This window comes from Pristiophorus japonicus, chromosome 30 (assembly GCF_044704955.1).
Source record: "Pristiophorus japonicus isolate sPriJap1 chromosome 30, sPriJap1.hap1, whole genome shotgun sequence".
In the NCBI taxonomy this organism is placed as follows: domain Eukaryota; kingdom Metazoa; phylum Chordata; class Chondrichthyes; family Pristiophoridae; genus Pristiophorus; species Pristiophorus japonicus.
This window is the reverse complement of record NC_092006.1, coordinates 10,589,927-10,617,160: the sequence shown is the minus strand read 5'-3', so window position 1 is coordinate 10,617,160 and position 27,234 is coordinate 10,589,927. Positions and strand designations below refer to the sequence as shown.

Genomic DNA, 27,234 nt, shown 5'->3' with positions numbered 1-27,234 from the left:
CTGCTCTTCTTCCAATAGTGGCCCCGGGATCTTTTACATCCACCCGAGAGGGCAGACGGGGCCTCGGTTTAACGTCTCATCTAAAAGACGGCACCTCCGACAGTGCGGCGCTCCCTCAGTACTGCCCCTCCGACAGTGCGGCGCTCCCTCAGTACTGCCCCTCCGACAGTGCAGTGCGGCGCTCCCTCAGTACTGCCCCTCCGACAGTGCGGCCCTCCCTCAGTACTGCCCCTCCTACAGTGTGGCCCTCCCTCAGTACTGCCCCTCCGACAGTGCAGTGCGGCGTTCCCTCAGTACTGCCCCTCCGACAGTGCGATGCTCCCTCAGTACTGCCCCTCCGACAGTGCGATGCTCCTTCAGTACTGCCCCTCCGAAAATGCGGCCCTCTCTCAATACTGCCCCTCCGATAGTGCGATGCTCCCTCAGTACTGCCCCTCCGACAGTGCGATGCTCCCACAGTACTGCCCCTCCGACAGTGCGATGCTCCCTCAGTACTGCCCCTCCGACAGTGCGATGCTCCCACAGTACTGCCCCTCCGACAGTGCGATGCTCCCTCAGTACTGCCCCTCCGACAGAGCGATGCTCCCTCAGTACTGCCCCTCCGACAGTGCGGCGCTCCCTCAGTACTGCCCCTCCGAAAGTGCGGTGCTCCCCCAGTACTGCCCCTCTGACAGTGCGGTGCTCCCTCAGTATCTACCCTCCGACAGTGTGGCGCTCCCTCAGTACTGCCCCTCCAACAGGGCGGCCCTCCCTCAGTACTGCCCCTCCGACAGTGCAGTGCGGCGTTCCCTCAGTACTGCCCCTCCGACAGCGGAGTACAGCGCTCCCTCAGCACTGCCCCTCCGACAGTGCGATGCTCCCTCAGTACTGCCCCTCCGTCAGTGCGATGCTCCCTCAGTACTGCCCCTCCGACAGTGCGATGCTCCCTCAGTACTGCCCCTCCGACAGTACGGCGCTCCCTCAGTACTGCCCCTCCGAAAGTGCGGTGCTCCCCCAGTACTGCCCCTCTGACAGTGCGGCGCTCCCTCAGTACTGCCCCTCCGACAGTGTGGCGCTCCCTCAGTACTGCCCCTCCGACAGTGCGGCCCGCTCTCAGTACTGACCCTCCAACAGGGCGGCCCTCCCTCAGTACTGCCCCTCCGACAGTGCGATGCTCCCTCAGTACTGCCCCTCCGATAGTACGGCGCTCCCTCAGTACTGCCCCTCCGACAGTGCGGCATTCCCTCAGTACTGCCCCTCCGACAGTGCGATGCTCCCTCAGTACTGCCCTTCCGACAGTACGGCGCTCCCTCAGCACTGCCCCTCCGACAGTGCAGCACTCCCTCAGTACTGCCCCTCCGATAGCGCAGTACGGCGCTCCCTCAGCACTGCCCCTCCGATAGTGCGGCGCTCCCCCAGTAATGCCCCTCTGACAGTGCAGTGCTCCCTCAGTACTGCCCCTCTGACAGTATGGTGCTCCCTCAGTACTGCCCCTCCGACATGCGGCACTCTCTCAGTACTGCCCCTCCGACATGCGGCACTCCCTCAGTCATGCCCCTCCGACAGTGCGGCGCTCCCTCAGCACTGCCCCTCCGACAGTGCAGCGCTCCCTCAGCACTGCCCCTCCGACAGCGCGGCGCTCCCTCAGCACTGCACTGGGAGTTGTCAGCCTAGATTTATGTACTCAAGTCCCTGGAGTGGAGTGGGACTTGCACCCACAACCTTCGGACTCAGAGGCGAGAGAGAGCGCTGCCCATTGAGCCACGGCTGACACAGGAGGAGAGAGAGAGCAGAGGGGAAGAGGAAACGGAGGAGGGAGCTTGGGGAGCAGGAGAGGGACACCATACTGCTAGTCTAACTCCCAGGTCACACCTTCATGTTCTGAACGATCTTGCGCACGGGTGACAACATCATTTTCCAGAGTTTCTTCGTGTGGTTAATCTGGAGTTCCACTGTGCAGCCCACAGATTTCCCGACAACTTGAATATTGTGCTGAATGTTCAAAATCGGCCCTTTGTGAAACAGTAAATTAGTCTCCCACAGGACAAGCAAATTTAAGATAACATTGTTAATACTTCTCACGCATAACTGTGAGGGAAAGATAGAGAGAAAGTGAGAAAGAGAGAAAGAGAGAGAGAAAACTGTAATGTCTGTAGCTCCACACTGTGGACTTCTATGTTACTGCAGCCAGTGCTGTTCATAATAAAGAGACAGGTCACCTGACAAGGAGACTTCTGGAAGCTTCTGCCACCTTAAAAACTGTGTGTGCTCTCTGGAGATATCACAATGGCGATGACGATGGGATTAAACGGGTAAAACAAAGCTGAAATTTTTGTTGGTGGAGGATCCAGCCAGCCAACAGAGAGGCGTTGCGAGCTTCTCTGTTTTGATTAACAGCTACAAATCCGAGGTAAATTACAAGCACGCTTCTTTGAACTGCCAGAGTCCAGATGGCCTGACCTATGGGGGTAATTGGGGGAGTTTCAACGCGACCGTGAAAGTTTCAGAGCGTATATGGATCGGTTAGAAATGTTTTTCACCGCAAATAATATCATCGAGGTCCCCGATAATGAAAACAATAACCGCGCGATGTTGGAACAAGAAAGGGCTAGTTTCTTAAGTGAAGCAGGGCCCGAGGTGTATGAAACACTGATAAATGTGCTGTGTGTTCTCTGAAGATATCACAAAAACAAAACAATTTTCATTTATATAGCAACTTTAACATTGTAAAACACCCCAAGGCGATTCACGGGAGTGATTATCAAACAAAAATTTGACACCGAGACACATAAGGAGTTATTAGCACAGGAGACCAAAAGCTTGATCAAAGAGGTTGGGTTTAAGGAGCATCTTAAAGAATGAGGAAGAGGTAGAGAGGTTCAGAGGGGGACGTCCATAGCTTGGGGCCCAGGCAGCTGAAGGCACAGCCACCGATGGTGGAGCGATTATAATCAGGGATACTCAAGAGGGCAGAATTAGAGGAGCGCGGATATCTCGGGAGATTGTGGGGCTGGAGGAGATTATAAAGATAGGGAGGGCTGCAGGGGCTGGAGAAGGTCACAGAGATCGGGAGGGGGCGAGGGCCATGGAGGGATTTGTAAACGAGGATGACAATTTTTAAATCGAGGCGTTGCTTAACTGGGAGCCAGTTTAGGTCAGCGAGCACAGGGGGCGATGGGTGAGCGGGATTCGGTGCGAGTTAGGACACGGGGCAACGAGGACAGGGGGTGATGGGTGAGCGGGACTCGGTGCGAGTTAGGACACGGGGCAGTGAGCACAGGGGGTGATGGGTGAGCGGGACTCAGTGCGAGTTAGGACACGGGGCAGTGAGCACAGGGGGTGATGGGTGAGCAGGACTCGGTGCGAGTTAGGACACAGGGCAGCGAGCACAGGGGATGATGGGTGAGCGGGACTCGGTGCGAGTTAGGACACGGGGCAGCGAGCACAGGGGGTGATGGGTGAGCGGGACTTGGTGCGAGTTAGGACACGGGGGCAGCGAGCACAGGGGGTGATGGGTGAGCGGGACTCGGTGCGAGTTAGGACACGGGGGCAGCCGAGTTTTGGATCACCTCTAGTTTACGTCGGGTAAAATGTGGGAGGCCGGCCAGGAGTGCGTTGGAATAGTCGAATCCAGAAAGAGAGAAAGAGGAAGGAAGATAAGTAAGTAAATAAATAAATAAATAAATTGCATTTCTATAGCGCCTTTCACGACCTCAGGACGTCCCAATGCGCTTTACAGCCAATGAAGTACCTTTTGGAGTGTAGTCACTGTTGTAATGTGGGAAACACGGCAACCAATCTGCGCACAGCAAGCTCCCACACACAGCAATATGATAATGACCCAGATCATCTGTTTTTTGTGATGTTGGTTGAGGGATAAATATTGGCCCCAGGACACCGGGGAGAACTCCCCCTGCTCTTCTTCCGGGATCTTTTACATCCACCCGAGAGGGCAGACGGGGCCTCGGTTTAACATCTCATCCGAAAGACAACACCTCCGACAGTGCGGTGCTCCCTCAGTACTGACCCTCCAACAGCGCGGCGCTCCCTCAGTACCGCCCCTCCGACAGCGCGGCGCTCCCTCAGTACCGCCCCTCCGACAGTGCAGCACTCCCTCAGTACTGCCCCTCCGACAGTGCGCCACTCCCTCAGTACCGCCCCTCCGACAGTGCGGCGCTCCCTCAGTACCGCCCCTCCGACAGCGCAGTACGGCACTCCCTCAGTACTGCCCCTCCGACAGTGCAGCGCTCCCTCAGTACCGCCCCTCCGACAGTGCGGCACTCCCTCAGTACTGCCCCTCCGCCAGTGCGGCGCTCCCTCAGTACCGCCCCTCCGACAGTGCGGCGCTCCCTCAGTCCCGCCCCTCCAACAGCGCAGTGCGGCGCTCCCTCAGTACTGCACTGGGAGCGTCAGCCTAGATTTACGTACCCAAGTTCCTGGAGTGGGACATTCTGACTGAGAGCTGAGGGTGCTACCCACTGAGCCACAGCTGACCGAAGTATTGTACTTTAGCAACAATTACCTTGCAAGATGACTGCCATCAACAACATCAAAAGAATACCACGGCCTTCTCCACCTAACATGTTTGGTACCATGATCATGATGGAACATCGGTAATAAGACGAAATACTCCAGCCGAAGCCCATAATACCTGCGGCAGGGGGAGAAACAGGAGGAAATTGTGTGAGCCGCAACCTCACGCACCCGGCAAAATCTTTGCCGAGGTAAAGGTGAGAAACTCCAATGGAGGGCGTCGAACTGCTTACCCTCAGAGTTGCATGGACTCCGCTCATTTGACTCATCATCATCATCGGCAGTCCCTCAGAATCGAGGAAGACTTGCTTCCACTCTTAACATGAGTCCTTAGGTGGCTGAACAGCCCAATACGAGAGCCACAGTCCCTGTCACAGGTGGGACAGACAGTGGTTGAGGGAAGGGGAGGGTGGGACGGGTTTGCCGCACGCTCCTTCCGCTGCCTGCGCTTGGTTTCTGCACGCTCTCGGCGACGAGACTCGAGGTGCTCAGCGCCCTCCCGGATGCACTTCCTCCACTTAGGGCGGACTGGTCTTTGGGCCCAGGGACTCCCAGGTGTCGGTGGGGATGTTGCACTTTATCAGGGAGGCTTTGAGGGTGGTCCCTTGTAACGTTTCCTCTGCCCACCTTTGGCTCGATTGCCCGTGAAGGAGTTCCGAGTAGAGCGCTTGCTTTGGGAGTCTCGTGTCGGGGGCATGCGGACAATGTGGCCCTGCCCAGCGGAGCTGGTCGAGTGTGGTCAGTGCTTCGATGCTGGGGATGTTGGCCTGGTCGAGGACACTAACGTTGGTGCGTCTGTCCTCCCAGGGGACTTGTACGATCTTGCGGAGGCATCGTTGGTGGTATTTCTCCAGCGTCATGTGGCTAATTAGGTGGTGGAAGTTACTTTTGGACCACCACCCCTTACCGCGGGCAGGAGGCGGAAAAAGGCCGACCTCCGATGGTCCGCAGTGCCCACTGCCAGCACGGAAATTCATAGAAACATAGAAACATAGAAAATAGGTGCAGGAGTAGGCCATTTGGCCCTTCGAGCCTGCACCGCCATTCAATATGATCATGGCTGATCATTCCCTCAGTACCCCTTTCCTGCTTTCTCTCCATACCCCTTGATCCCTTTAGCCATAAGGGCCACATCTAACTCCCTCTTGAATATATCTAACGAACTGGCCTCAACAACTTTCTGTGGTAGAGAATTCCACAGGTTCACAATTCTCTGAGTGAAGAAGTTTCTCCTCATCTCGGTCCGAAATGGCTTACCCCTTATCCTTAGATTGTGACCCCTGGTTCTGGACTTCCCCAACATCGGGAACATTCTTCCTGCATCTAACCTGTCCAGTCCTGTTAGAATCTTATACGTTTGTATAAGATCCCCTCTCATCCTTCTAAACTCCAGTGAATAAAGGCCCAGTTGATCCAGTCTCTCCTCATAGGTCAGTCCTGCCATCCCGGGAATCAGTCTGGTGAACCTTCGCTGCACTCCCTCAATAGCAAGAATGTCCTTCCTCAGATTAGGAGACCAAAACTGAAGACAATATTCCAGGTGAGGCCTCACCAAGGCCCTGTACAACTGCAGTAAGACCTCCCTGCTCCTGCACACAATTCCTCTCGCTATGAAGGCCAACATGCCATTTGCTTTCTTCACCGCCTGCTGTACCTGCATGCCAACTTTCAATGACTGATGTACCATGGCACCCAGGTCTCGTTGCACCTCCCCTTTTCCTAATCTGCCGCCATTCAGATAATATTCTGCCTTCGTGTTTTTACCACCAAAGTGGATAACCTCACATTTATCCACATTATACTGCATCTGGCATGCATTTGCCCACTCACCTAACCTGTCCAAGTCACCCTGCAGCCTCTTAGTGTCCTCCTCACAGCTCACACTGTCACCCAGCTTAGTGTCATCTGCAAACTTGGAGATATTACAGCCAGCTCTTTGGCTGAGGCAAGAGGCTACGGCACAGCAGCTAATGCCATCCGCGTGGAGAAGTGATTCATCGTGCCACGCCCCCTCGGTGCCTCCGTCGCGACACTTAGTGTGAACTTCGGCTTTCCATCGGTGTTCTTACAGCCGGGAAAAAGTGGTGGTTAAACAGCGGAACTCGATCGGAATCAGCCCAGAGAGCGATGTCAGTATTTTTTCCTTTATTTATTTCTGCATGTTTTCATGAGTTGTAACAGTGGGGGAAGTCTGCGCGCGGTGGGGCACAGAGGTTTGAGGGTTTTTGTACTTCCCGTTTCCCAGCACGGGGTTAGATACAGAGGAAAGCTCCCTCTGCACTGTCCCATCAAACACTCCCAGGGCAGGTACAGGGGGTTAGATACAGAGTAAAGCTCCCTCTACACTGTCCCATCAAATACTCCCAGGGCAGGTACAGGGGGTTAGATACAGAGGAAAGCTCCCTCTGCACTGTCCCATCAAACACTCCCAGGTCAGGTACAGGGGGTTAGATACAGAGTAAAGCTCCCTCTGCACTGTCCCATCAAACACTCCCAGGGCAGGTACAGCACGGGGTTAGATACAGAGTAAAGCTCCCTCTACACTGTCCCATCAAACACTCCCAGGGCAGGTACAGCACGGGGTTAGATACAGAGTAAAGCTCCCTCTGCACTGTCTCATCAAACACTCCCAGGGCAGGTACAGGGGGTTAGATACAGAGTAAAGCTCCCTCTGCACTGTCTCATCAAACACTCCCAGAGCAGGTACAGCACGGGGTTAGATACAGAGTAAAGCTCCCTCTACACTGTCCCCATCAAACACTCCCAGAGCAGGTACAGCACGGGGTTAGATGCAGAGTAAAGCTCCCTCTACACTGTCCCATCACACACTCCCAGGGCAGGTACAGGGGGTCAGATACAGAGTAAAGCTCCCTCTGCACTGTCCCATCAAACACTCCCAGGACAGGTACAGCACGGGGTTAGATACAGAGTAAAGCTCCCTCTACACTGTCCCATCACACACTCCCAGGGCAGGTACAGCACGGGGTTAGATACAGAGTAAAGCTCCCTCTACACTGTCCCATCAAACACTCCCAGGGCAGGTACAGCACGGGGTTAGATACAGAGTAAAGCTCCCTCTACACTGTCCCATCAAACACTCCCAGGGCAGGTACAGCATGGGGTTAGATACAGAGTAAAGCTCCCTCTACACTGTCCCATCAAACACTCCCAGGGCAGGTACAGCACGGGGTTAGATACAGAGTAAAGCTCCCTCTACACTGTCCCATCAAACAGTCCCAGGGCAGGTACAGCACGGGGTTAGATACAGAGTAAAGCTCCCTCTGCACTGTCCCATCAAACACTCCCAGGGCAGGTACAGCACGGGTTAGATACATAGTAAAGCTCCCTCTACACTGTCCCATCAAACACTCCCAGGGCAGGTACAGCACGGGGTTAGATACAGAGTAAAGCTCCCTCTACACTGTCCCATCAAACACTCCCAGAGCGGGTACAGGGGTGAGGGTGGATGCACGTTACTCACTGCAAAATGCGTAGAGAATATAAAGCTTGTGATCCTCATAAAGGTCCAGTCGTTCCACAATAGTGTAGTAAAATGCTGAAAAACAAATTTGAAAGGTATCTTTTAGTCGCTGATCCACAGTGGTTGGCTGTCTCTCTCGCCTCTGTGTCAGACAGTCATGGGTTCAAGTCTCACTCCATAGACATGAGCACAAAATCCAGGCCAACATTCACAGAGCCAGTACTGAGGGAGCGCCGCACTGTCGGAGGGGCGGTACTGAGGGAGCGCCGCACTGTCGGAGGGGCGGTACTGAGGGAGCGCCACACTGTCGGAGGGGTGGTACTGAGGGAGCGCCGCACTGTCGGAGGGGCAGTACTGAGGGAGCGCCGCACTGTCGGAGGGACGGTACTGAGGGAGCGCCACACTGTCGGAGGGGCGGTACTGAGGGAGCGCCGCACTGTCGGAGGGGCAGTACTGAGGGAGCACCGCACTGTCGGAGGGGCGGTACTGAGGGAGCGCCGCACTGTCGGAGGGGCAGTACTGAGGGAGCGCCGCACTGTCGGAGGGGTGGTACTGAGGGAACGCCGCACTGTCAGAGGGGCAGTACTGAGGGAGTGCTGCACTGTCGGAGGGGCAGTACTGAGGGAGCACCGCACTGTCGGAGGGGTGGTACTGAGGGAACGCCGCACTGTCGGAGGGGCAGTACTGAGGGAGTGCTGCACTGTCGGAGGGGCAGTACTGAGGGAGCGCCGCACTGTCGGAGGGGCAGTACTGAGGGAGTGCTGCACTGTCAGCGCCGCCTTTCGGATGAGACGTTAAACCGAGGCCCCGTCTGCCCTCTCGGGTGGATGTAAAAGATCCCACGGTCACTATTGGAAGAAGAGCAGGGGGAGTTCTCCCCGGTGTCCTGGGGCCAATATTTAACATTCTCACCGCTCTCTGGGTAAAGAAGTTTCTCCTGAATTCCCCATTGGGTTTATTAGTGACTGTCTTATACTGATGGCCCCCTAGTTCTGGTCTCCCCCACAAGTGGAAACATCTTCTCTATGTCTACCCTATCGAACCCTTTCATAATTTGAAAGGACTCTATCAGGTCATCCCTCGGCCTTGTCTTTTCTAGAGCAAAGAGAACAGTCTGTTCAGCCGTTCCCGATGGGTCTAAGCTCTCTGGTATCGTCCTTGCACATCTTGATTGCACCTTCTAAAGTGTCTCGATACTCTGTTTATATTTTGGGACGATGACGCAGCCCTGCTTGACCCCAGTCCGGACGTTGGTAAGGATCATGGCCTGCATGTCGTCATGGAGCAGGCGGAGGATGGTGACGTACTTTTGGGGGCATCTGAATCGGAGGAGGACGCTCCGGTGCGCCAGTGCAGCCTTCGGCCGCCTGAGGAAAAGAGTGTTTGAAGACCAGGCCCTCAAATCTACCACCAAGCTCATGGTCTACAGGGCTGTAGTGATACCCGCCCTCCTGTATGGCTCAGAGACATGGACCATGTACAGTAGACGCCTCAAGTCGCTGGAGAAATACCACCAACGCTGTCTCCGCAAGATCCTGCAAATCCCCTGGGAGGACAGACGCACTAACGTTAGCGTCCTCGACCAGGCCAACATCCCCAGCATCGAAGCACTGACCACACTCGACCAGCTCCGCTGGGCAGGGCCACATTGTCCACATGCCCCCGACACGAGACTCCCAAAGCAAATGCTTTCTGCGGAGCTCCTTCACGGCAAACGAGCCAAAGGTGGGCAGAGGAAACGTTACAAGGGTCACCCTCAAAGCCTCCCTGATAAAGTGCAACATCCCCACCGACACCTGGGAGTCCCCGGCCAAAGATCAGTCCGCCCTAAGTGGAGGAAGTGCATCCGGGAGGGCGCTGAGCACCTCGAGTCTCGTCGCCGAGAGCGTGCAGAAACCAAGCGCAGGCAGCGGAAGGAGCGTGCGGCAAACCTGTCCCACCCTCCCCTTCCCTCAACGACTATCTGTCCCACCTGTGACAGGGACTGTGGCTCTCGTATTGGACTGTTCAACCACCAAAGAACTCACTTCAGGAGTGGAAGCAAGTCTTCCTCGATTCCAAGGGACTGCCTGTGATGATGATGACTGCGAGCAGTTTTGGTTTCCATATTTACGAAAGGATATACTTGCTTTGGAGGCAGTTCAGAGAAGGTTCACTCGGTTGATTCCAGAGATGAGGGGGTTGACTTATGAGGAAAGGTTGAGTAGGTTGGGCCTCTACTCATTGGAATTCAGAAGAATGAGAGGTGATCTTATCGAAACGTATAAGATTATGAGGGGGCTTGACAAGGTGGATGCAGAGAGGATGTTTCCACTGATGGGGGAGACTAGAACTAGGGGGCATGGTCTTAGAATAAGGGACCGCCCATTTAAAACTGAGATGAGGAGAAATTTCTTCTGTCAGAGGGTTGTAAATCTGTGGAATTCGCTGCCTTTGAGAGCTGTGGAGGCCGGGACATTGAATAAATTTAAGACAGAAATAGACAGTTTCTTAAACGATAAGGGGATAAGGGGGCGGGCAGGGAAGTGGAGCTGAGTCCATGATTGGATCAGCCATGATCGTATTAAATGGCGGAGCAGGCTCGAGGGGCCGTATGGCCGACTCCTGCTCCTATTTCTTATGTTCTTATGAATAAGGATAGGTGTGTATTTCTTTTATTTTAAGTTGCCGTTGATACCGCTCACTCGGGCCGAAAAATCCCCGACCTGAATTTTGATCGGGTCAGCCAGTTGACCCCAAAGCGGGGGCTGTGTGAGTTTTGGGAATGGCCGTCACAAGCGGGCATTAAGGGGTCTGTTGGAGACCCTGAATTTCGCCCCCCAGTACCGTGCACCGTGACTCCAAGGGGTATAAATTCCAACGAAGTTTCTACGGACCCGGGAAGGCATCGGAAAAGTTGGAGCATGACAGATCGTAGCCAGATCGGGAGCGAAGACATTTGTACGTGGAAGATTGGGCTATTTACCCATATCTTGTCTGGCAAAAGTCCCCTCAAAATGCTTGCGCCTGAAAAAACAGGCGCATAGCCTATTTTTTACAGGCGTAAGAGTTTGAAAACATATCAAAAACATGATTAAAATAAACATTTTAAAAACACATTTATGTTAAAACCCTGCCCACTCAGATAATGTTACTTTTTAAACCCTAACCCTAACTTTTTTTAAAAATCGGGAATTTTTTTCTTCTTTAAAAAAAATGTGTGACATTTTAATTTCTATTAGTTTATTATGTGAGGTGTTTTTTTTTTTAATGGTTTATGTATTTTTGGTGAGTTTTGGGGTTTATCTCATTCATTGTAACAGGATTTTCATAACCTTACGGGATTCCTATTAAAATGAATGAGAAAATACTTGCCCGTGATTGGGTGTCCAGGCCCATGTGACTCCTGCGGATGTACCAATGTGCACGTGCTGCGCGTCGCAGGAAGAGGAGGCCTGTGGATCGGGAGTTCCAGCGGGCCCAGCAGCTTCGAGTAAGTGCGCATTTTATTTGTATTCTTTATTGATTTGCCCGTACGAAGTCCTCGTCAGAATTTCTGCCCCCAAGTGTGGTCTAAACCCAAGGTCCGATATAGGGCCCCTCCTTCACAATTCTACCCCTCTCGACGTGAAGCCCAGAGCTGGGTTTGTTCGGTCGCTGGCCTTGTTAACCTGCCCCGATCTGGAGCTGGACCAGGAGTACTCACGGAGACGGCTATCTCCGCGGTCGGAAGGTAAAGTTATTATTTAAATGGAGAAAGATTGCAAAGTGCTGCAGTACAGCGGGACCTGGGAGTACTTGTGCATGAAACACAAAAGGATAGTATGCAGGTACAGCAAGTGATCAGGAAGGCCAATGGTATCTTGGCCTTTATTGCAAAGGGGATGGAGTATAAAAGCAGAGAAGTCTTGCTACAGTTATACAGAGTATTGGTGAGGCCACACCTGGAGTACTGCGTGCAGTTTTGGTTTCCGTATTTACGAAAGGATATACTTGCTTTGGAGGCAGTTCAGAAAAGGTTCACTCGGTTGATTCCGGGGATGAGGGGGTTGACTTATGAGGAAAGGTTGAGGAGGTTGGGCCTCTACTCATTGGAATTCAGAAGAATGAAAGGTGATCTTATCGAAACGTATAAGATTATGAGGGGGCTTGACAAGGTGGATGCAGAGAGGATGTTTCCATTGATGGGGGAGACTAGAACTAGGGGACATGATCTTAAAATAAGGGGCCGCCCATTTAAAAGTGAGATGAGGAGGAATTTCTTCTCTGAGGGTTGTAAATCTGTGGAATTCGCTGCCTCAGAGAGCTGTGGAGGCTGGGACATTGAATAAATTTAAGACAGAGATAGACAGTTTCTTAAATGATAAGGGAATAAGGGGGTGGGCAGGGAAGTGGAGCTGAGTCCATGATCGGATCAGCCATGATCGTATTAAATGGCGGAGCAGGCTCGAGGGGCTGTATGGCCTACTCCTGCTCCTATTTCCTATGTTCTTATGTAAAGAGGCCCACGCGTGATATTGAGACCCCGGGCCTCACTTCCATTTGCCGGCCGGCCAAACGACCTTCCCGACACAGCTCCCCGGATTTGGCAAAGGAATGCTGGGTCGGAACTACCCCCAGGAAGGTAAGTCCACTTCTGGATTCCCCCCCACAACCACCAGAGGAAATAGTTTCTCTTGCAGGTACAGCAAGTGATCAGGAAGGCCAATGGAACCTTGGCCTTTATTGCAAGGGGGATGGAGTATAGAAGCAGAGAAGTCCTGCTGCACCTGCACAGGGTATTGGTGAGGCCACATCTGGAGTACTGCGTACAGTTTTGGTCTCCGTATTTAAGGAGGGATATACTTGCATTGGAAGCAGTTCAGAGAAGGTTCACTCGGTTGATTCCTGAGATGAGAGGGTTGTCTTCTGAAGAAAGATTGAGCAGGTTGGGCCTGGAGTTCAGAAGAATGAGAGGTGGTCTTATTGAAATGTATAAGATTCTGAGGGGGCTGGACAGAGTAGATGCAGAGAGGATGTTTCCCCTTGTTGGGTAATTTAGAACTAGGTGGCGTAGTTTCAGAATAAGGAGCCGCCCATTTAAAACTGAGATGAGGAGGAATTTCTTCTCTCAGAGGGTTGTAAATCTGCGGAATTCTCTTCCCCAGAGAGCTGTGGATGCTGGGTCATTGAATATATTTAAGGTGGAGATAGACAGATTTTTGAGCGATAAGGGGGTCAAGGGTTATGGGGAGCGGGCGGGGAAGTGGAGCTGAGCCCATGATCGGATCAGCCATGATCTCAGTGAATGGCGGAGCAGGCTCGAGGGGCCGAATGACCGACTCCTGCTCCTATTTCTTATGTTCTTTCTATCTATCTACCCTATGAAATTCTTTGGCAGCACCTCCCAAACCCGCGACCTCTACCGCCTAGAAGGACAAGGGCAGCAGGCGCATGGGAACACCACCACCTCCACGTTCCCCTCCGAGTCACACACACCATCCTGAATTGGAAATATATCGGCCATTCCTTCATCGTCGCTGGGCCACAATCCTGGAACTCCCTCCCTAACAGCACTGTGGGAGCACCTTCACCACACGGGACTGCAGCGGTTCAAGAAGGCGTCTCACCACCACCTCCTCAAGGGGCAATTAGGGGGATGGGCAATAAATGCCGGGCCTGGCCAGCGACGCCCATGAATGAATAAAAAGAGGGAAAAAATCCTTTAATTGTTTTTATTTCCCTCGATCAGATCACCCCTCAATCTCGAGCGAACACAAGCGCAGTCTGCGGCCCGTACTCGGGATTTAACCCTTTCAGCCCCCGGGTATCATTCTGGAGAATCTGCCCCACTCCCCCTGAGGGGCTGATATATCCTCGCTGGGGGGCGAGGGCCAGGACTGGATCCAGTTACTCCCCATGGGGTCTGACCAGAGCTTTCTTTAAGAAATTTCCAGACCCCCGCAGAAAAAAAGGCCAATGTCCAAGGAAGTCAAAACTGTTCCCCTTGAGTTGACACAGGTCAGTTGAGCGCCTATCAGAAATTCCACCCAGGTCAGACAGACGCTGTTGCGTCTGTAAGCACTCGAGTAATGACTCCACGAGGTAAGGTATTGTACTTGAACTGTTGTGACCTTAGTCCATTTATTGCAGCTCCTGAATGAGGTTACAGTAAGGTGAGCTCCCTTTTATACCTGCTTACCTGCGGTGTGCAGATGACCTCTAGGTCTCCACCAGTTACACCCTCTGGTGGTGCTGGCATAGTGTATACAGTGTAAAGATACATTCATTGGTCTTATGTAACTGTGCATTGAGTGTACAGGGTATATACATACACAACAGGGGCCAGCTCTCAAACATGTAGACAACACTTGCTGCAGCAGAGACGAAGAGAGAGATAGGATAGAAAACGAACAGGACATTTCGCCCATTGCTCCAATGTCACCCACCAATCCCAAGCATCGCACCAATCCCAAATCCAATGAAGAACTTGCTGATCCGGAATTCTGTGGGTTCGCTCCAGAGGAAACGAGTAACAAACGGATGGCAGCGATGGCTAAAGATGCTTTTAAGCGCTAGAGGGAAAACAAGGCTAAGTTATTCAAGGGTCAAGAAAACATCCCTCTACACTGTCCCATCAAACACTCACTCCCAGGGCAGGGACAGCACGGGGTTAGATACAGAGTAAAGCTCCCTCTACACTGTCCCATCAAACACTCCCAGGGCAGGTACAGCACGGGGTTAGATACAGAGTAAAGCTCCCTCTACACCGTCCCATCAAACACTCCCAGGGCAGGTACAGGGGGTTAGATACAGAGTAAAGCTCTCTCTACTCTGTCCCATCAAACACTCCCAGGGCAGGTACAGCACGGGGTTAGATACAGAGTAAAGCTCCCTCCGCACTGTCCCATCAAACACTCCCAGGGCAGGGACAGCACGGGGTTAGATACAGAGTAAAGCTCTCTCTACTCTGTCCCATCACACACTCCCAGGGCAGGTACAGCACGGGGTTAGATACAGAGTAAAGCTCCCTCTACACTGTCCCATCAAACACTCCCAGGGCAGGTACAGCATGGGGTTAGATACAGAGTAAAGCTCCCTCCGCACTGTCCCATCAAACACTCCCAGGGCAGGTACAGCACGGGTTAGATACAGAGTAAAGCTCCCTCTACACTGTCCCATCAAACACTCCCAGGGCAGGTACAGCATGGGGTTAGGTACAGAGTAAAGCTCCCTCTACACTGTCCCATCAAACACTCCCAGGGCAGGTACAGCACGGGGTTAGATACAGAGTAAAGCTCCCTTCACACTGTCCCATCAAACACTCCCAGGACAGGTACAACACGGAGTTAGATACAGAGTAAAGCTCCCTCTACCCATCAAACACTCCCAGGGCAGATACAGCACGGGGTTAGATACAGAGTAAAGCTCCCTCTACACTGTCCCATCAAACACTCCCAGGGCAGGTACAGCATGGGGTTAGGTACAGAGTAAAGCACCCTCTACACTGTCCCATCAAACACTCCCAGGGCAGGTACAGCACGGGGTTAGATACAGAGTAAAGCTTCCTCTACACTGTCTCATCAAACACTCCCAGGGCAGGTACAGCACGGGGTTAGATACAGAGTAAAGCTCCCTCTACACTGTCCCATCAAACACTCCCAGGGCAGGTACAGCACGGGGTTAGATACAGAGTAAAGCTCCCTCTACACTGTCCCATCAAACACTCCCAGGGCAGGTACAGCACGGGGTTAGATACAGAGTAAAGCTCCCTCTACACTGTCCCATCAAACACTCGCAGGGCAGGTACAGCACGGGGTTAGATACAGAGTAAAGCTCCCTCTGCACTGTCCCATCAAACACTCCCAGGGCAGGTACAACATGGGGTTAGATACAGAGTAAAGCTCCCTCTGCACTGTCCCGTGAAACACTCCCAGGGCAGGTCCAGCACAGGTTATAACCTGTCTATATCCCCTTTGCAGCCTCTTTGTGTCCTCCTCACAGCTTACTGTCCCACCTAGCCTTGCATCGTCAGCAAACTTGGATACATTGCACTCGGTCCCCTCATCCAAGTCATTAATATAGATTGTAAATAGCTGGGGCCCCAGTACTGATCCCTGCGGCATCCCACTAGTTACAGCCTGCCAACCCGAAAATGACCTGTTTATTCCTATTCTCTGTTTTCTATCCACTAACTAATCCTCAATCCATGCTAATATGTTACTCCCAATCTCATAAGCCCTCATTTTATGTAATAACATCTTGTGTGGTACCATTTCGAATGCTTTCTGACAACCCAAATATACTACATCCACTGGTTGTCCTTATCCACCCTGATGGTTACAACTTCAAAAAACTCTAACAGATTTGTCAAACATGATTTCCCTTTCATAAATCCGTGTTGACTCTGCCCAGTCCTATGATGTTCTAAGTACCCTGTTACCATGTCCCTAATAATAGATTCTAGCATTTTCCCTACGACTGATGTCAGGCTATCTGGTCTATAGTTCCCTGTTTTCTCTTTCCCTCCTTTCTTGAATAGCGCGGTTACATTTGCCCACTTGAAATCCGCGGGGACCATTCTAGATTCTCGGGAATTCTGGAAGATCACAACCAATGTATCGACTATCTCTGCATTTTAGAACACTAGGGTGTAGGCGGTCAGGTCCAGGCCATATGCTGACTTTTAGTACCATTAATTTCTCCAGTACTACTTCTTTACAAAGACTGAGTTATTTAAGTTCCTCATTCTCACTCGACAGTTGGTTCCCCACTATTTCCAGAATGCGTTTTGTGTCTTCTTCTTTGAAGAAAAATAGAAAATATTTGTTTAAGAACATAAGAAATAGGAGCAGGAGTAGGCCATACGGCCCCTCGAGCCTGCTCCATCATTTAATACGATCGTGGCTGATCCGATCATGGACTCAGCTCCACTTCCCCGCCCGTCCCCTTATCCCCTTATCGGTTAAGAAACTGTCTATCTCTGTCTTAAATTTATTCAATGACCCAGCTTCCACAGCTCTCTGAGGCAGCGAATTCCACAGATTTACAACCCTCTGAGAGAAGAAATTCCTCCTCATCTCAGTTTTAAATGGGCGGCCCCTTATTCTAAGATTTTGTCCCCTCATGTCTCTGCTATTTCATTACTTCTCATAATTTCTCCAGTCTCTGCCTGTAAGGGACCCATGTTTACTTTTGCTAATCTCTTCCTTTTTACATACATATAGAAGCTTTTCCAACCTGATTTTATGTCTCTCTCTCTCACTAGTTTACTCTCATACTCTATTTTCTCTTTCTTTATCAATTTCTTGGTCCTCTTTTGCTGAATTCTAAAATCCTCCCAATCCTCAGGCTTACTACTCTTTTTGGCCACGTTATAAGCCTCCTTTTTTTAATCTGATACTATCCTTAACTTCTCTTGTTATCCACAGTTGGACCATTTTTTCCATGGGCTTTTTATTCATTAAGGGAATGTATATTCGTTATGAATCATGATTTATTTCTTTAAATGTTGCCCATTGTTTATCTACCATCATAGCTTTTAATTTCATTTCCCAATCTACCTTAGCCAACTCGTGTCTCATTCCTATGCTTTGTTCAGAATTAAGACCCGAGTTTTGGACTTAACGAAGTCACTCTCGAGCTCAATATAAAATTTAATCATATTATGATCACTGTTCCCAAGAGGCTCATTTACTACAAGGTTACTAATTAACCCCGTCTCATTGCGCAATACTAGATCTAAAATAGCCTATTCCCTAGTTGGTTCCTCAACAAACTGATCTGGAAAACTAACTTGAATGCCTTCCTTTAACACGTCCTCTGCATTATTACTGCAAATTTGGTTTGCCCAGTCCACATGAAAAAGAAAGTCCCCCATGACATGTGAGGTCATGCACTTTGGCAGAAAAAAATCAAAGAGCAAGTTATTATTTAAATGGAGAAAGATTGCAAAGTGCTGCAATACAACGGGACCTGGGGGTACTTGTGCATGAAACACAAAAGGATAGTATGCAGGTACAGCAAGTGATCAGGAAGGCCAATGGTATCGTGGCCTTTATTGCAAAGGGGATGGAGTATAAAAGCAGGGAAGTCTTGCTACAGTTATACAGGGTATTGGTGAGGCCACACCTGGAGTACTGCGTGCAGTTTTGGTTTCCATATTTATGAAAGGATGTACTTGCTTTGTTTGGAGGAAGTTCAGAGAAGGTTCACTCGGTTGATTCTGGGCATGAGGGGGTTGACTTATGAGAAAAGGTTGAGGAGGTTGGGCCTCTACTCATTGGAATTCAGAAGAATGAGAGGTGATCTTATCGAAATGTATCAGATTATGAGGGGGCTCGACAAGGTGGATGCAGAGAGGATGTTTCCACTGATGGGGGAGACTAGAACTAGGGGGCACGATCTTAGAATAAGGGGCCGTCCATTTAAAACTGAGATGAGGAGAAATTTCTTCTCTCAGAGGGTTGTAAATCTGTGGAATTCGCTGCCTCAGAGAGCTGTGGAGGCCGGGACATTGAATAAATTTAAGACAGAAATAGACAGTTTCTTAATCGATAAGGGAATAAGGGGGCGGGCAGGGAAGTGGAGCTGAGTCCATGATCGGATCAGCCATGATCGTATTAAATGGCGGAGCAGGCTCGAGGGGCTGTATCTATTCTGTATCATTTCTGTCGGTACGAGTGATTCATCTATTACTGCGCACAGAGAACGACACAAACTGGGCCACGGAATTACACAACACATCTCCATCTTCATCCAACACCTTTGAAGCCATCAGAGGAAAACTCAAGCAGTGTATTCCCGGCATGTCGAAAGGTAGGTTGAAAAAGCACTGTCCTTTGAAAGATACAATTGCACAGTTAATGCCAACATACTTGAATATGGCAACTTCCCATGCTGCTTTCGATATCGTTTCTCTTCCACACTTTCTGCCATCACATCATTCTTCATTTCTTTCTCTCTTCTCCCTCTCCTCTCCTCTCTGCTCTCTCTCTCTCCGCTCCCTCTCCCCTCCTCTCTGCTCCCTCTCCTCCACTCTCTGCTCCCTCTCCTCCCCTCTCTTGTCTCTCTCCTCCTCTCTCTGCCCTCTCCCCTCTCTCCCCTCCCCTCCTCTCTGCTCCCTCTCCTCTCCTCTCTTCTCTCTCCCCTCTCTCCCCTCCCTCTCCCTTCCTCCCTGCTCCCTCTCCTCTCCTCTCTGCTCTCTCTCTCTCTCTCTCCGTTCCCTCTCCCCTCCTCTCTGCTCCCTCTCCTCTCCTCTCTTCTCTCTCCCCTCCCTCTCCCTTCCTCCCTGCTCCCTCTCCTCTCCTCTCTGCTCTCTCTCTCTCTCTCTCCGTTCCCTCTCCCCTCCTCTCTGCTCCCTCTCCTCCCCTCTCTTGTCTCTCTCCTCCTCTCTCTGCCCTCTCCCCTCTCTCCCCTCCCCTCCTCTCTGCTCCCTCTCCCCTCCTCGCTGCTCCCTCTCCCCTCCTCTACACGCCCCCTCCACATCGTCCCTTTACTCGTTCCTCGCCGCTCCCTCTCATCCTCGCTGGATTCTCGCTCATGTTACATTTCGGCTCTGTCTTGCGTCTCTCTCCTCTCTCCCCACTTATCTTCGTACGCATAACACGACCATCGCATGTCTGGGCTGCTGAATCACCCAGTGCGCTCTCGAGGTTCAAAATTCCGGCACCTCCAATTCGCAGAACTGCCCATTCTGATGTCACAATTTCCTTGTGACACAAGAGAATGAAGAATTCCCTTTTGGATTGATGGACTGTGACTTCATAGAACCTCGCCGCATAAAAGGAGGCCGTTCTGCCCACGGAGCCCGTGCTGTGCCGGCTCTGTGACAGAGCGATCCAATCAGTCCCACTCCCCCCTGCTCTTTCCCCACAGCCCGGCACATTTCCCCCCTTCCAGTATTTACCCAATTCCCCCGTTTGAAAGTCCCCGATTGAATCTGCTCCCACCGCCCTTTCAGGCAGCGCGTTCCCGATCACAACAACTCGCTGCGTCAAAAACACATTCTCCCCATCTCCCCCTCTGGTTCCATCGCCGATTATCGTCAATCTGTGTCCCCCTGGTTACCCACCCTCCTGCCCCCTGGGAACAGTCTCTCCTGATTTACTCCTCAAAACCCCTCGTGATAGTGAACCCCTCGATTAAATCACCCCCTCAACCTTCTCTGCTCCGAGGAGAACAACCCCGGCTTCTCCAGTCTCTCCCCGTCACTGAAGGCCCTCATCCCCCGGGACCATTCTTCTGCAGCCCCTCCAAGGCCTTGATAGCCACATAGGACTCTGAGACCTATTTCCACTGGAGCAGGGGGGGCTGGGAGACGATTCAATAAAATTACAGAGATTTTGAAAGCATGAATATTTCCTTTGGTTGGGGAGTCAGGGACGAGAGGTCATCAGTTTAAAACAGTCACTGAGAATGAGGAGAAAGTTGCAAAAGCATAGAATGGTTGAGGCCAGGAGTGGTCAAGGCCTCTTTTAAGGTCCCTCCTCCTTATACGATGTCTGAGATCTATACTCCTCCTCAAATATCTTTGTGATCCATCCCCTCCTTCTCCAATATCTCTGAGATCTATCCTCCTTTTCCGAGTCTCTGAGATAACACAAGAACATAAGAAATAGGAGCAGGAGTCGGCCATTCGGCCCCTCGAGCCTGCTCTGCCTTTTAATACGATCATGGCTGATTGGATCATGGACTCAGCTCCACTTCCCTGCCCGCCCCCTTATCCCCTTATCGGTTAAGAAACTGTCTATTTCTGTCTTAAATTTATTCAATGTCCCGGCTTCCACAGCTCTCTGAGGCAGCGAATTTCACAGATTTACAACCCTCTGAGAGAAGAAATTTCTCCTCATCTCAGTTTTAAATGGGCGGCCCCTTATTCTAAGACCGTGCCCTCTAGTTCTAGTCTCCCCCATCAGTGGAAACATCTTCTCTGCATCCACTTTGTCAAGCCCCCTCATAATCTTATACGTTTCGATAAGATCACCTCTCATTCTTCTAAATTCCAATGAGTAGAGGCCCAACCTCCTCAACCTTTCTCCATAAGTCAACCTCCTCATCCCCAGAATCAACCAAGTGAGCCTTCTCTGAACTGCCTCAAAAGCAAGTATATCCTTTTGTAAATATGGAAACCAAAACTGCACGCAGTACTCCCGGTGTGGCCTCACCAATACCCTGTATAACTGTAGCAAGACTTCTCTGCTTTTATACTCCATCCCCTTTGCAATAAAGACCAAGATACCATTGGCCTTCCTGATCACTTGCTGTACCTGCATAATATCCTTTTGTGTTTCATGCACAAGGACCCCAGGTCCCACTGTACTGCGGCACTTTGCAATCTTTCTCCATTTAAATAGTAACTTCCTCTTTGATTTTTTTCTGCCAAAGTACATGACCTCACACTTTCCAACATTATACTCCATCTGCCAAATTTTTGCCCACTCACTTAGCCTGTTTATGTCCTTTTGCAGATTTTTTGTGTTCTCCTCACATATTGCTTTTCCTCCCATCTTTGTATCGTCAGCAAACATGGCTACGTTACACTCAGTCCCTTCTTCCATGTCGTTAATATAGATTGTAAATAGTTGGGGTCCCAACACTGATCCCTGCGGCACCCCACTAGTTACTGGTTGCCAACCCGAGATCTATCCACCTTCTCCAAGTCTCTGTGATAAGAACATAAGAAATAGGAATGGGCCAAACCGCCCCTCGAGCCAACTCCACCATTCAATGACACCACGGCTGACCTTTGAACTCAACTCCACTTTCCCGCCCGATCCCCGTATCCCTTGAGTCCCTTAGAGTCTAAATATCTACCGATCTCAAGTGACCCCTCTTCCTCCTCCAATATCTCTGAGATGTGCCCTCCTCCTCCAATATCTCTGAGATGACCCCATCTCCTCTAACGTTCTCCAAGGGGATGGAGTATAAAAGCAGGGAAGTCCTGCTACAGTTATACAGGGTATTGGTGAGGCCACACCTGGAGTACTGCGTGCAGTTTTGGTTTCCATATTTACGAAAGGATATACTTGCTTTGGAGGCAGTTCAGAGAAGGTTCACTCGGTCGATTCCGGGGATGAGGGGGTTGACTTATGAGGAAAGGTTGAGGAGGTTGGGCCTCTACTCATTGGAATTCAGAAGAATGAGAGGTGATCTTATCGAAACGTATAAGATTATGAGGGGGCTCGACAAGGTGGATGCAGAGAGGATGTTTCCACTGATGGGGGAGACGAGAACTAGGGGGCATGGTCTTAGAATAAGGGGCCGCCCATTTAAAACTGAGATGAGGAGAAATTTCTTCTCTCAGAGGATTGTAAATCTGTGGAATTCTCTGCCTCAGGAGAGCTGTGGAAGCCGGGACATTGAATAAATTTAAGACAGAAATAGATAGTTTCTTAAACGATAAGGGGATAAGGGGTTATGGGGAGCGGTCTGAGTCCATGATCGGATCAGCCATGATCTTATTAAATGGCGGAGCAGTTTCGAGGGGCCAAATGGCCGACTCCTGCTCCTATTTCTTATGTTCTTAAATTCTAACTCTTCCACATCTCGGCCCCTATAGCCTGCCCCACTCCTGGTGAAGCTTTGCCCCAAAACTACTGGAAGCAATTAACACAACACAATCAAACACCATCCTGAATTTTCTTGCTACAAACAGCTGGAATTGTTAGCCCCCAGATGAAAAAGAGAATAAAAGCTGGGGGTTAAAATCCCAACTGTTTTAGAATCTCCATGGCTTTGAGTAATAATACATTCCACAGCCCCAACCAGCCAATCGCGGGGTGCAGGAGGCAGATCCATTTCCCGATCAATCATTGGCTAAGAGGTCTGAGCCAATGGCATCGCACGTAGGCATTCTAGAACTCCTATTGGCCAAGTATTAGATCCATCATGACTGGTGTGAGGTGGATGTACAAAGAGGAATCACTATTTAAAATATAACAAGGTGGGTACAGACCAGTCAAAGTTATACCTGCTCAGGAAAAATCGAGATGATAAGCTCTCCCAGCAGGGTTTGTGGTTGGGATTGGTAAACCTACGCGAAGGCCCAGAGACCGCAGTGCAGGATAGTGCTGTAACCCTCATCCGTGCCTTTGTGACCTCTAGATTTGACTACTCCAACGCACTCCTGGCTGGCCTCCCACATTCTACCCAACGTAAACGAGAGGTGATCCAAAATTCGGCTGCCCCCGTGTCCTAACTCGCCTCGAGTCCCGCTCACCCATCGTCCCCTGTGCTCTCTGCCTAACTCGCACTGAGTCCCACTCACCCATCACCCCCTGTGCTCGCTGCCCCCGTGTCCTAACTCGCACCGAGTCCCGCTCACCCATCGCCCCTGTGCTCGCTGCCCCCGTGTCCTAACTCGCACCAAGTCCCGTTCACCCATCACCCCCTGTGCTCGCTGCCCCCGTGTCCTAACTCACACCGAGTCCTGCTCACCCATCACCCCCTGTGCTCGCTGCTCCTGTGTCCTAACTTGCACCGAGTCCCACTCACCCATCATCCCTGTGCTCTCTGCCCCCGTGTCCTAATTCGCACCGAGTCCCACTCACCCATCACGCCCTGTGCTCATTGGCCCCATGTCCTAACTCGCACCGAGTCCCGCTCACCCATCACCCCCTGTGCTCGCTGCCCCCGTGTCCGAACTCGCAACGAGTCCCGCTCACCCATCACCCCCTGTGCTCGCTGCCCCGTGTCCTAACTCGCACCGAGTCCCGCTCACCCATCACCCCGTGCTCACTGCCCCTGTGTCCTAACTCGCACCGAGTCCCGCTCACCCATCACCCCTTGTGCTCGCTGTCCCCGTGTCCTAACTCGCACCGAGTCCCGCTCACCCACCACCCCCTGTGCTCGCTGACCTACATTGGTATCTGGTTAAGCAACGCCTCGATTTCAAAATTCTCATCCTTGTTTACAAATCCCTCCATCGCCTCGCCCCCTCCCTATCTCTGTAACCTCCTCCAGCCCCACAACACTCCCCGAGATCTCTGCGCTCCTCTAATTCTGCCCTCTTGAGCATCCCTGATTATAATCGCCCCACCATCGGTGGCCGTGCCTTCAGCTGCCTGGGCCCCAAGCTCTGGAACTCTCTCCCTAAACCTCTCTGCCTCTCTCTTTCCTCCTTCATTCAAGACGCTCCTTAAAACCGATCTCTTTGACCAAGCTTTTGGTGACCTGTGTTAATATCTCCTTCTGTGGCTTGGTGTCAAACTGATCTGTTTTGTCTTATAACGCTGCTGTGAAGCGCCTTGGGACATTTCACTACCTTAAAGGCGTTATATAAATAAAACTTGTTTTGTTGACATCAGCATGGGTCAATGAAATCATCGAATCAGAGAAATTTACGCCACGGAAGGAGGCCATTTCGGCCCATCATGTCCGCCCCGGCCGACAAAGAGCCACCCGGCCTAATCCCACTTTCCCGCTCTCGGTCCGTAGCCCTGTAGGTTACGGCACTTCAGGTGCACATCCAGGTACTTTTTAAATGTGGTGAGGGTTTCTGCCTCTACCACCCTTTCAGGCAGTGAGTTCCACCCCAGACCCCCACCACCCTCTGGGTGAAGACATTTCCCCTCAAATCCTCTCTTAACCTCCCTCCAATTACTTTAAATCCATGCCCCCTGGTTGTTGACCCCTCTGCCAAGGGAAACAGGTCCGTCCTATCCACTCTATCCAGGCCCCTCGTAATTTTATACACCTCAATCAGGTCTCCCCTCAGCCTCCTCTGTTCCAAAGAAAACAATCCCAGCCTATCCAAATGGAAGACAAGATAAGTGTAATGAATGCACCGGTGAGTATGCTCGGGCGTTTATAAAGCTGAAAGCATGCAGAAACCAAGCGCAGGCAGCGGAAGGAGCGTGCGGCAAACCAGTCCCACCCTCCCCTTCCCTCAACTGTCTGTCCCACCTGTGACAGGGGCTGTGGCTCTCGTATTGGTCTGTTCAGAGTGGAAGCAAGTCTTCCTCGATTCCGAGGGACTGCCTATGATGGTGGTGATGTTCACAAGCCTCAATAAAACCCCAGCCAGTTGGGTTCGGGGGATGAGGTATGCAGTTGTGAGCCTGGTGGATGAACGGGGTAATGTGTAGTGTGATTATTCATACATAACAGGTTTAACAAAGAGTCTGACTGTGAGCTCAAAGTAAAGTGTGACCTTAGTCTTTTATTGCAGGTCTCCAGAGTGCCTCTCCAGCCTGTGAGGCCTCCCTCAGTACCAGTGCTCCCAAGGGATTGTGGGATCCCTTGGGACTCCAGGGGATGAGCCCTCTGGTGGCCACACAAGGTATTTACAGGTTTACCTATATAACAACACCTTTTTCTAATAAATCACCTGGTTCTTAATAGCAATGTGTTGCAATGAATTCTTAAGCAATGAACCCATGAAGCAAATACATTGCAGTCAGGACGGTGGAGTTGGGGTAGAAGATCAGCCATGGTCTTGTTGAATGGCAGAGCAGGCTCGAGGGTCCAAAATGGTCACTCCCTGTTCCTACTTCTTATGTTCTTGTGTTCTTATGTGTACCTTTACAGTAAGGGAGCTACAGAGAGACGACAAGCTGATGGAGGTTGCGTAACTCCCGGACTCTGCTTTCTGCACTCAACGTACGACTGATGCTAACCTCTGGAACGACGCACGTCAAAGTGGCAGAACGCTCGTAGTGCTGCAGTGATACTCCGTCGGACATTATCTCCTGCGTCTTTACGCCACCGATGCCCCACAACATGGCCGGTCGAAACAAGGTGCTCCGGGCGCTGTGGAAGAGGCTCAATCATAAACAAACCGCGCCGTGGAAGGAGTCGCTTCGGACCTGCGTCCTCAAGTGGATCTACATTGCCACGGGGCGCCCGAGGAAACGCCGGTTCACCGTGTACAGGCAGAGGCGTGCCCAGATGTGCTTCGAGTCCTGCTGTCCCTGCTGCCCCGAGCTGGGTTGCTGGAAACGGGCGGACGAGTTGCACGGGGCCGAGGCCCAGGCGAGGAAGCCCGGGGAGGCGCGGATCGAGGAGGACAACGTCGTCAAGGAATGCCTGCGGAGCCTGGGCGGCCTCATCTTCGGCCTCATCTTCACCAGCGTCTATGGCCTCTTCACGCTCTTCGTCCAGGAGTACAACCTGTGGTACTGCCTGGTGTCGACGATAACCATCGGCGTGCTCCTGGGGCTGGGCATGGGCCTGTCGGTAAAGATCCGGGTCAACACCTTTCTCATGTTCCCCCACATCTTCGCAAGTAAGTGTCCCGGGGACCGATTGCCCGCCAGCGCGTTAATGGGCTGGAAATTCGGTTGGAGGGGTTTTTAAGGAGCTAATGTCAGGCGGGCACTAAATTTGGCGTCGGGAAATCATTAGCAACGGAAGCCATGGAATTCATAAGATTCACTCGGTTGATTCCGGAGATGAGGGGGTTGACTTATGAGGAAAGGTTGACTAGGTTGGGCCTCTACTCATTGGAATTCAGAAGAATGAGAGGTGATCTTATCGAAAGGTATCAGATTATGAGGGGGCTCGACAAGGTGGATGCAGAGAGGATGTTTCCACTGATGGGGGAGACTAGAACTAGGGGGCATGGTCTTAGAATAAGGGGCCGCCCATTTAATACTGAGATGAGGAGGAATTTCTTCTCTCAGAGGGTTGTAAATCTGTGGAATTCGCTGCCTCAGAGAGCTGTGGAAGCTGGGACACTGAATACATTTAAGGCGGGGAGAGACAGTTTCTTAAACGATAAGGGGATAAGGGGGCGGGCAGGGAAGTGGAGCTGAGTCCATGATCGGATCAGCCATGATCGTATTAAATGGCGGAGCAGGCTCGAGGGGCCGTATGGCCGACTCCTGCTCCTATTTCTTATGTTCTTATATGGTTTCTGGACCACACATGGCGGGAGTGGATAGCAAGCCGTGTGTGGGGGAGCGGATGGTTGGGGGGGGGGCGGGGGGCGGGGGAGGTGAGCGGTTGGGGGTGCAAAACGACCGATATCGCATTATACGTTTATACGCCCCACCTGATATTCAGATCCATTGATGTCGGGGCGGGAGGCCGATGAGACCTGAGCCGCTGCCCCAGTTGAATATATGTGAGGGTTGGGATTTCACCAAATGAGAGAATGGAAGATTGGGATCACAGATCACACACAGATGCGCAAAGGGTCTGAGGAGTTGTACGCCATTTTATTAAGGCAGCGGTAGTTCAAATATAGCGCACGATCAGGATAGACATATGACTATGACAAGTAGCTGGTACTAGTCCCGATTGGACAGATGGATGGTGGCACCAACAGCTCTTTGCACCGT

The 27,234-nt window shown here is 51.6% G+C and overlaps 2 protein-coding genes across 3 annotated transcripts in view; one reads left to right on the top strand and one right to left on the bottom strand.

Moving 5' to 3' along the window:
- Nucleotides 1-18,761, bottom strand: part of dcst1 (DC-STAMP domain containing 1) — a 50,817-nt gene extending 32,056 nt beyond the window's left edge. The window contains exons 1-5 of the mRNA XM_070868489.1: nt 18,650-18,761; nt 14,401-14,526; nt 7,994-8,068; nt 4,502-4,630; nt 1,852-1,991 (exon numbers count right to left, since the gene is read on the bottom strand). Coding sequence (XP_070724590.1) covers nt 1,852-1,991; nt 4,502-4,630; nt 7,994-8,068; nt 14,401-14,526; nt 18,650-18,761 — 582 coding nt within the window. The remainder of the gene's footprint in view (nt 1-1,851; nt 1,992-4,501; nt 4,631-7,993; nt 8,069-14,400; nt 14,527-18,649) is intronic.
- Nucleotides 11,422-27,234, top strand: part of dcst2 (DC-STAMP domain containing 2) — a 70,592-nt gene continuing 54,779 nt past the window's right edge. Inside the window, exons 1-2 of one of the 2 annotated variants that reach the window (XM_070868672.1) lie at nt 11,422-11,465; nt 25,481-26,177. In XM_070868672.1, the coding sequence (XP_070724773.1) occupies nt 25,661-26,177 (517 nt within the window). In that variant the 5' untranslated portion in view covers nt 11,422-11,465; nt 25,481-25,660. Of the gene's footprint in view, nt 11,466-11,641; nt 11,706-25,480; nt 26,178-27,234 lie in introns of those variants that run through there. The other variant, XM_070868673.1, reaches the window with a different exon arrangement.